Source organism: Sturnira hondurensis, unplaced genomic scaffold (genome assembly GCF_014824575.4).
Source record: "Sturnira hondurensis isolate 20B ecotype Veracruz unplaced genomic scaffold, ASM1482457v3 Scaffold0004136, whole genome shotgun sequence".
Classification (NCBI taxonomy): domain Eukaryota; kingdom Metazoa; phylum Chordata; class Mammalia; order Chiroptera; family Phyllostomidae; genus Sturnira; species Sturnira hondurensis.
In genome coordinates, this window is record NW_028076767.1 from 53,808,933 (window position 1) to 53,818,921 (window position 9,989).

The window sequence follows — 9,989 nt, forward strand, 5'->3', positions numbered from 1 at the left end:
GCAATACACAGATGAATAACTATTACACTAGGCGGGGCTACCAAACAGTATGAGCAAGTGTTGTGGGGATTAGCAAGAAAAAAACCACGTCATATCAACTTGAAGGAATATGTAGAAAGACTTCTTGAAGGACTTGACTGTGGAGATTGTTCTTGAAGTATATAAATAGGGTAATGAAGGGACGTGGAGAAGCATTCTTAGCAGAAAATGTTGGGCAAAGACATGAAAGGAAGGAAGGACGGGACATGGGTAGACAAAGCTGGTGTTGAGATTTTCCTGCATCCCGCGTTATTGTTAAAGCAGAGCTAGGAAATCAGGCTAGAATACGTGGGTGTATGGACGACCTTGAATGCTAGACTGGGGCTTTGTGTTTAAGTCAAGGTTGAATAGGATTCTAGAGTCATAATAATAATAATGGTAATAATGTTTATATCTATATCACATATGTATTCAAATGTGAAAATGATAGTAACATCTCATTACACTTAAAGTTCACCTGTTAGGTCAGGTAAACTTTATTTTAAAGATGAGATAAATTCAGAGCATTAAATAGCTCCTTGAAGATTTCACAGTTGTCCATCGACAGCCCCAGAAATAGAAGCCTGGTTTCTTTGCTCTCTGATGTGGCAGTTGTCCTGTCCCACCAGGGACAGGTCCTGTTCCCATGATGCTGTGGGGTACGTAGAGCTCCTTCACACTGGTTGGTTCCTTTTTGCATCTCTCATTTAGTAAAGCTCATTTATCTCTTACATTCTGGATATTCTAAGTCAAATGCCATGCACATTAGGTAACTTCAGATCAAAATAATTCAGGATGAAAATATAAATGATAGCTATATATATTAGAAAAGCCAATTCTTCTTCTAAAACATCATAAAAGTTAGCCATCCCTTTCAACACTACATATATGTTGCATGCTTAAGAAGCATGAGGCACTAGCTTATTAAACTTCGCAAGCTGTAAGATGTTGTTGTTAGCTCTCTTTTGTGAATAAAGAACCAAATTGTAGGGAGATAGGTATCGCACCCACAGCCACACACCCCGGATCTCAGCATGGATGTGTCTGATTCTCACACATGCCCCCTGAAGCAAAGTCCACCCCAGTTTCCCTGTGTCATGTTATGTTATGCCATGTTATGTTATGTTATATTATGCTATGCTATGCTATGTTATGCGATGTGTTATTGAAGGCATTATTTTCTCTAATAGGTTGATTTGAAAGTAAGAGTTTGCTAAAACTGTGATGTTCAGCACTGCATGTAACACATTTTGTACACTTGAAATTGCCTTTGGCCAGCTTCATTCAGCTGCTAATATTTGTATGAATCACATCCCTCAATATGATACTAAATGTAAACATGAAAGTCAGCCACCCTCACCCAGGCAGCACCCAAACTAAGCCTATGAAGATATGCATTTGTATGCCCTGTTATGTGTGGGTAAAGATTATTTCTTCCAGAAATGCTATAAACCAGTCCTAGTTATATAATCATTTATATTCAATGTAATACCTACTGTTCAGGGTATTATCATGAAAATCTTATTACCTATGTTTGTCTTGGTCTTTCATATAATGTAATGCAATATTTATCTCACATGAGATAAACACCACATGAAATCATAACTGATTTTTGTTTATAGAAACAAGACCATTTGGACACCTGGAATTGTGCTCAGAAACATCTATTCCCTGGATAAAATTCAAAAGTAATTGTTACAGTTTTTCTACAGTCCTAGACAGTATGAGTTTCAAGGCTGCTCATGAATTTTGCAAAAAGGAAGGTAATTCTATTGTAATGATAAAATGCTTTCAGTGTGCTCCTTGATAATTTAGTAAACAATGTAATATTTGTCTGATTATGTAGTGATTTTAGCAGCAACAAAAAATTGAAAAAAATACAATTGAATTTGCTTATTTGTGGGATGGCTAATATATGAAACTTAATGTCTGGTATAAAACTTTAAAATCTAAAAGGGTGTCTCGGAATTCTGCACTTCCCCCCACAAAATGTTCCTTTTGAATGTGTATGAATTATAAATTTTTAATGTTTCCTAAAATTAATATTCTATGCTTTCACTCCTTTTCACTTCTGAAGTACTCATATCTCTTCATTATATCAATAAATGTGATTTTGCTTTAACACTTTTAATCAAAAATCACTTACATACAATGGAAATTTTCATTTTTCTAAGCCTGAGCTTTGCACATTATGGATGGTATAAGAGACATTTTTGAAGTTTTATTGACCTGTAAACACAAATACTTCTTCCTTTGCCATTTGTCTCTTTTATAGGATCTAATCTTTTAACAATCCAGGACGAGGCTGAGAAGTCATTTCTCCTGGAAGAGCTGGTCGTGTTCGCTTCTTCTGCGCAGACGGTTTGGTTGAACGCTGGGTTTGATGGCGACAGTAAGTGCTCCGTGTGGAGAATCGGAGAGGGCAGAAATAAGCACACAGCAGTCAAGGCTGATACCAGACAACATGCAGCTGCTGTGAACAAATAGCATGAGTCTTAAAGCCATTTCTTCCAGAGACAACAATGCTAACCCTCTATGCCCACTTTTCCTGTGAATAATCCCAGAATACCCCAAATAAAAACAAACAAGTTTATCTACATTAAGATGCTGGACTGGAACTTCAGGTTCACAGACTGGGTCATAGACACCAAAACCATGGTCACTCGAAAATATCCCAGGTTCCTGAATGTTTAAAAAGTACAATGGAGTTGAGGAAACGGCTCAGTGTGAAATTATGCAATTACACTTATTTGTTTCTCATAAAAGCCAGAGATCATATTCAAATTGAGAACATGGTATTCTTTCCTTTATTTAAATGATGGTTATTGAAAATATTGGTAAGGAAAAATATTTGAACTGGTACGGACAGCCTGTTACAGTGGGGCACCAAAGGACAGGGTGTGTCTGCCCTGCCAAGGAGGCCATTTTAATCACTGATGCTGCTTAGAATTTCTACTACATGGTGATAACAAAAAGCTGACTGAATTTTAGTTGGTGTTAGTGTTGGTTTTAAATCCTTTTCAGACACTAGACCTCGATATGGCCTACACGTGGGTGGACTCTCCCATGGCCCCACCCATTGGCACACCCCTGGCTTGCTGTTTACAGAAACTCACTGAAATTCTTTCAGAAAATGAGCCATTTTGCAATGATATGGATGTTAAGACTTCAAAGGTTTTTTTTCTTTATGTTGATTAGTTTGGTTCGTTCAATAATTTAAATCACTTACAATGATAAGAATGATTGCAAAACCCAAAGCTACATTAAGAAACAGTAGGATGTTTCCTAAGAACCAAATTTAGAACTAAATGAAAATGGAGAATTCCTCACAAGGCAGTGTTACTCATACCTACCTTTGGGTGTTCAGTTCATAACTGCACTTACTGAGTTAAAAGCATCAGACAAGGAGTGAGTCTCATTAAATGTAGGGCCTGCTTTTTATGGTTCATTCCAGTCTTAGTAGGTTTGCTAACCATGCACGTAATTTATAAGTTGGCAATTTCCCCACAGATAAAACCATAAAGTGGTCTGATGGGACGCCCACAGACCGATCAACCTGGGGCATTCGGAAGCCTGAGATGGACCCCACCAAACCCCATCTGTGCGTTGCCCTGTGGATCCCCACAGGAGTGTGGCGGTTATCTCCGTGTCAAGAAAAAAAAGGATTTATATGCAAAATGAAGGCTGGTGGGTAAAATCTGAGCGTGATTCTTCATTTTGATTCCACCCTGACTAATGTTGACCCACCTCATTAGTACTTAAAGCGTTTAAAATCCAAGAACTCAGGAAGTATTCAGATAGCTTCTAATATTATCCTCTTATTCTATATCAGATAAGTCATAGAACATTTCAACTCAAAGGCTATGACTTTCCCGTGCCACCCTAGCTATTAACCTCAGAAGTAGAAAAGCAGTTTCCCTCAAGTAAATAGAGCTAGAAGTCCAAACTAACAGCCCTCATTCTGACAACTGCTACTCAGAATTGTAAGGCTTGTCTTAAAGAAATACAACCCAGGCTTTAGTTGTCCTTTGTGGAAAAATACATGTGATCCTCTGTCGCAAGCTCTAATATATTGTAAAAGACGTATTTTAACTTTATCTTAAGCTACATACTTAGTTTTTAGTGGTAAAAGAATAATTTTAGAAATCTAGTCAGATTTCTAGTCAGAAAATTCTAGTCTGTTGCAAACAATAGCAGAGATTTCTTAGCTAGGGCATTAATAAGGAACATCAACAGTGGAAAAGTAGTTAGAATAATCACAACAGTTTCTAGGTGCCAGTGTTATAAAGACAGCTGGAGAAGACTTCACAGAGATGAGGCCTTGGAATCCTGAAAGGAAAGAATAGAGGGAGGAAGGCATATTGGGCAAATGACTAAAGGCAGCAACTGAGAATGAGCTGAGATTGGAGCGAAGAGCTCATGTTAGGCGGTGATGGAATTATATTGAACAATAATGTAGGACCCAGGAAGAGCTGAACTTTGTGTGAAGGAGACAGGGACCCGTAGGTGCTCTGTGGGCACCTGCAGGGGAGTCACATTCACCCAAATGTAAGGAGAGGCACTTAGGAACAAAAAGGGAGAGCAGAAAAGGGAAAAGAGAACCATCAGGCTTTGGAGACAGATGGCAGACTGGTAATGAAGAAGGAAAAAACTGGTAGGTGTGGGCACTAACGTTTGAAACCCAAACAGTGAGATTATCAACTCTGTGTGATAAATAACACATCCAAGTGACCGGCAGCATTTAAGTACCAAGAGCAAATCAGAAACACCTCATGTTTGTGCAGGAATTCAAAAGCTTCCTGTGATGCACAGCCTATATCTTTCATCCTTCACAACAGCTTACAGGGACAGAAGGGCAGACAGAGTATTTTCATTTTACAGATGAGAAAAGTGCTGTCCAAACCGAGGCTACACCAGGGATGACAGTCCCAATTTTCTGACTATGGGATCCTTCTACACCTTCTCACTGCCTCCATTCTGAAATACTCCTTCTTTGAACACTCCTTCTTAAAGTATCTTCACACACACACACACACACACACACACACCAATAGGTTTCCATTGTATTATGCAAAATTATACAATATTATTTTTAAATTGCACGGGCAAGGCCTGTTTAAACACAGCATTTTGCTGTTGGTAACGATGATGTTTCTTGTAAGTCTGTAAGAGTGAATGGGCATCAGCGATGCACCAAGGCACTTCCTCTACTCACAAATCCTTCACTAGTCTTTTTCTGGGTCACTCTCTGCATCTTTTTTTTTTTAAAGATTTTATTTACTTATTTATCTTTAGAGGGGAAGGAGAAGGAGAGAAACATCAATGTATGGAGAGAAACATCAATGTATGGTTGCCTTTCGTGCATCCCCTGCTGGGAGTTGGCCTGCAGGGAACCAGTCTGCAACCCAGGCATGTGCCCTGACTGGGAATCGAACCGCGATCCTCTGGTTCGCAGGCCCATGCTCAATCCACTGAGCTACACCAGCCAGGGCCTCTACATCTTTATCTAGATCTCAAAAATAGTGGAGTTCAAATTTTGAGAGTCTACTTGTGATACATTTTTACAGTAGAAAATCCTTTAACTTTTTGGATGGAGGAGCTATTATTCATTTCTTGAGACTCTTGAAAGCCCAAGTGTGACAAGATGTTGATGTTCAAGTCCCTGCATGGAGGTGGGGAGTGTATCACTGCCAGACAAACCCTGTGGCAGGTGCCACCAAAACTGAGTTTCCTGCAGGCGGGGAGCATGCTTTATTCACGTTTCTACTGCAGCACCGTGCATAGACTAGATGGGAATTCTCTGGCTTAAAAACAGGAATAAAGGCAATGTGTGTGTTTGTAAGCAGTGGTAATGATTACAGTAAATCAGGGGTGAGCGAACTTCTGCTGCAAGGGGCCAGATATAAATATCTGAGACTCTGGGGCCCTGTGGTCTCTACCATGCTGCCATTGTAGCATGAAAGCAGCTGTACACAGGGCATAAAGGGAAGAGTGTGGCCGAGTTCCAGTAAAACATTATTTATAATGTTTTATAAATAAGAAACAAAAAAGCTTAAGCACACATTTAACCCATGGGCCATGGTTTGCTGAGCCTTGCTATAAATAATGACATCATTTTGCTAAATGAAAAGAAAAACTTCATCTCACTTTTTTTGTACTCGATTTTAGGTATGCACGTAGTAAAGGAACATCTAGAAAAAGGTACGTTTGGAATAATAGAGAACATTCTGATTTTTCTTAGAAATCGTAAAATAGAAAGTAACTATGTCACAGTGTCTATAGTACTTCATTGTCACTGAAGTTTTCCTTTTTTCATCTTCTGTTAGGACCAAGCCACGGCATTGTCCCACTCACAGTAGCACTGACGCTGATCGCAATTCTGGCCGCCTCCGTGCTCTCCTTCTGCATTTACAGGCGCCGCACTGGTGTCTTCAGGAGGCTTGTAGAGTTTCGGAGCCCTTACTACCCGGCAACCAACTTCAGTGCAGTGCATTTGGAAGAAAACATTCTCATTTCTGATCTTGAGAAGAATGAGCAATAGTAATGAAGGCAGAGAGTGCCAGAGCCACGGGGACAAGGAAGGACCTCAAGGGAAGCCACCTCTGGCTGTTTCCTTACAGATCAAATGCCATTTTAGTGTAAATCGTGTCATTATTTGAATTATTCTTATAATGATCACTGGTTTTGAATTGTAACCAAATCAGATGCTTGTTGATTTATTAATTGCCTCACCTGTGATCTATTCTTAAAAAGGGGAATTTACACAATTTAATCAGAAAATAAGAACTGTTAAGAGAAACTCCCCATTGAAAACTCTCAAGCCAATGTGAATAATAGTTTTTGCAAAATGTTTTGGGAATTTTAAAACTAAGCTATTTAGACATTTACTCACACTCATTCCATTAAAAGAGACAAAGTAAAACAAAATTAAAAACCCTATCCTTATACAAGATAGGAGAAGAAAGAAGCTTTTGGGAGATTTCTTGTTTTTAAAGCAATCTTTTTAAATTCAATCCGTTTTTGAAAAATACTGATTTGTCTAGTTAAAAGTCACAGGTTCTGGTCTCTAAACTAATATTCAGGGTGACATTCATTTTTATTAGTTCTGGCTTCTCAGACTGAAGCTGAAGAAAATTTACTTTTCTTCAAATAGTAAATTCTAGGTTAGCAGCATGCTTTTATAAGCAACCACACAACGTGGCCCAAAACCTTCAATTACTAATTGATGACTAAGTTTGACAGTTAAAAATATCTTATGGATAAGCTTAAAAATTATTGAGATCTTTTACTAAAACTCATAGGTTTCATTAAAAACTAAAGGTATAAAGTAATATATAACACTCCTGATAACCAAAAAACATAAAATGTAATTTGAATTTAAAGGGGAAAAATTGAAGATTTGAATTACAGCCCCATTAGAAACAGACTTAAAAACATGTTGAAAGTCCTCAGTAAGTTACTCTCCAGTAGTAATCTAGATACCTTGGCAATCTAAATGAGTTTATTTGGAGTGTTCTAGTTAGTAAAGCATGGTTCTGGAGAAACATCTCCATTTGTGTTGGACTAATAAGTACAGTCAGTAAACAATGAGTAAAAGCATGATATTGTCCATAAATTTAAAATCACAGGTTTTTATCTTCCTTCGTAAATTTCTTATAAAGAAAAATGACTTCATCATCAATATTTAAAGGCAAGATGTGTTTACTCATTACATAAATGTTTTTTGAGTTCCTATGAGAAGCCAAGTGCCATTCTAGACCCTGGAGGTATGGGGTTAAGCAAGTCCATGAGCCCCCGTTTCCATGGCACTTCTTTTCTGATGAAGAAAAACTGACAGCAAACTAGTAAAGAAATACATGAGTAGAAAATATCAGGTGGTTATGAAAACTGAGTAAGGTCCTGTGGTAGAGGAAAACCCAGAGGAATGCCAGGGCCTTCCCAGAGTGTGCATTTTAATTGTCACTTAACCAGCTGCCTCAAAACGGATGGCCACTAGTCACAAGGTGGAGCTCTGAGAGAAGGGATGAATGAATTTCCAGGTGGAAAAGCATCATCATTGGAAATACCATTTGAAGGGCACACAGTCAGAATGAAGTACCCGTGGCCTGACACAGTTACTACAGCTTCCAAAAGCAGCTCTTTGCTACCGCTGTGTGTGTGGTTTACATACTGGAATGATCAACTTCTACTAATTTTGTTGAGTTTTGGGACTTTATTTTTTAAAAGATATTATATCATGTGACAATTGTATATTTATGACTCAAACAAGTGATTGGCTTGAACTAACCAGATGGTATAAAAGCCCAATTTAATAATCTGTTATGTGAAATTGAAATTAAAGTTCTGTTCTTTTCAGAGGACTTGGTAAAAAAAAATACTGCTAATCAATTTTCCTTCCAGTCAAGGTATATTGAAGTGGAATTGTCACACATAACAGTTAGACAAAGTATGTCATGTGTGAAGTGGTTTTGCGGGAAGAAACCGTGCCCCTTGTCAGTGCTCCGTCCTTGGATGTCAAGTGTTGAGTGGCGTCTTCAGAGGCTCTGTCCCCAGGGACAGACTGTGCAGTGCTTCGCATTGCTGGGATTTCAGAAATAGAGTACTGAGCTATTCTCTCATATTCATACATGTACACTTAAAAAAATTTTTTTCATATCTATTTTTAAGCTGAACTTGACTTCATAGCTACAGCATGAAAAGAAAAAAGCAACAGGGTTACAAACTCATTCATACGTAATTAATGTGCTCCCCTCCGAAACAGCTAACTGGTTTCTGTGACTCTGGGTAATGGAAAGTCTTGGATTTTCTCATCAAATCCAATGGCTCTTCCAATTCCAACAGTCTTGCAGTTTAAATGTTTCTTCTATTGAAGGTCCATTCCCTATCAAGCATGGATTAGATGATCTCCTTAGATAAACATTCAGTCTCTTGGAGTTTTCTTTCCTTTCTAAAAGTGATGGTTGGATATACGAGAGCTCTCTGTGCCTACTGTCCTGGCAGCACTGGGGAAAGAAGGTGATGACTGACTGGGTGTGTATTACCTGGTGCCCACTGAAGGTAGTTGTCTGGCCCCACTCCTGAGAATTCTGCTGGCACCTGCTGTGAAGCCTGTAGTTGGTACAAAGCTTGTCTCTTTGATCTGGCCCCATCCCTATTCTCCTTGGCACTACCTGCTCCCCAGAGAATTGGCTGTGACTCCCATTCCTCCCTACATGAACACTGCAATGCTTGGCCACGAGCCCCTTCACCCCTGCAGTGATGAGACCCTTCCAGCACCACCCGCTACTCTGTTAGTCAGGGGAGGCTAAATGATGTAGCAAACAATCCCCAAATCTTAATGGTTTAACACAGCAAAGGTTTATTTCTCATCCACACTGACACGGGCCTGTAGGAGGACTTGGCTCTACTCAGTCATTCATAGGTCCAAGTTCTTCCCCATAGTCAGGCCTCCATCTACAAGAGTCTTGGAGTCCTCCATTGGGTCTCCTACTTCTGTCTACAGAATAAGGTAACTTGACATCCATGTTTGACCCATTATGTAGCTTCCAGGGACTATTGAAATGCATTCTCCAAGTAAAGTCTTCAGACTGAGGACACGTAACTTGAAGGTGCATAAAGATTTCCGAGGGACACTGGGGCATGAGTACATTTAAGGAGCTCAGTTTCCAGAATCTCTAACCTTCATAGGTTTAAGGATTAATTTGCATGAGCATACCTCTGAGGTCATGGTGTCGTACTGGTTCTTATTTCCTACCTCTCTTTGTACAAATGCTTGTCTCTACCTTAAAAAAAAAAGACATGGCTTTCACTCCAAATCTTACTATGACCTCCTACTGTGAGAAAAGCCTCCATGGCACCAAACAAAGAAAAAAAGTCAAAGTAATGATGTCAGTGAAGCTTTTTAATAAAGCAATTATCAGCCCGATTTACAGCTTCATGTCTTTTCCTGTGTTCAAAATGCGCTCCTACAT

General features: G+C 39.1%; 1 protein-coding gene across 3 annotated transcripts in view; it reads left to right on the plus strand.

The window, feature by feature from the left end:
* Positions 1-8,393, plus strand: part of PLA2R1 (phospholipase A2 receptor 1) — a 107,713-nt gene extending 99,320 nt beyond the window's left edge. The window contains exons 27-31 of one of the 3 annotated variants that reach the window (XM_037044609.1): positions 1,641-1,706; positions 2,294-2,410; positions 3,529-3,705; positions 6,187-6,219; positions 6,345-6,646. In XM_037044609.1, coding sequence (XP_036900504.1) covers positions 1,641-1,706; positions 2,294-2,410; positions 3,529-3,705; positions 6,187-6,219; positions 6,345-6,559 — 608 coding nt within the window. In that variant the 3' untranslated portion in view covers positions 6,560-6,646. Of the gene's footprint in view, positions 1-1,640; positions 1,782-2,293; positions 2,411-3,528; positions 3,706-6,186; positions 6,220-6,344 lie in introns of all 3 variants that reach the window. The other 2 variants (XM_037044608.1, XM_037044607.1) reach the window with 2 other exon arrangements.
* The last annotated feature ends 1,596 nt before the right edge of the window (positions 8,394-9,989 follow it).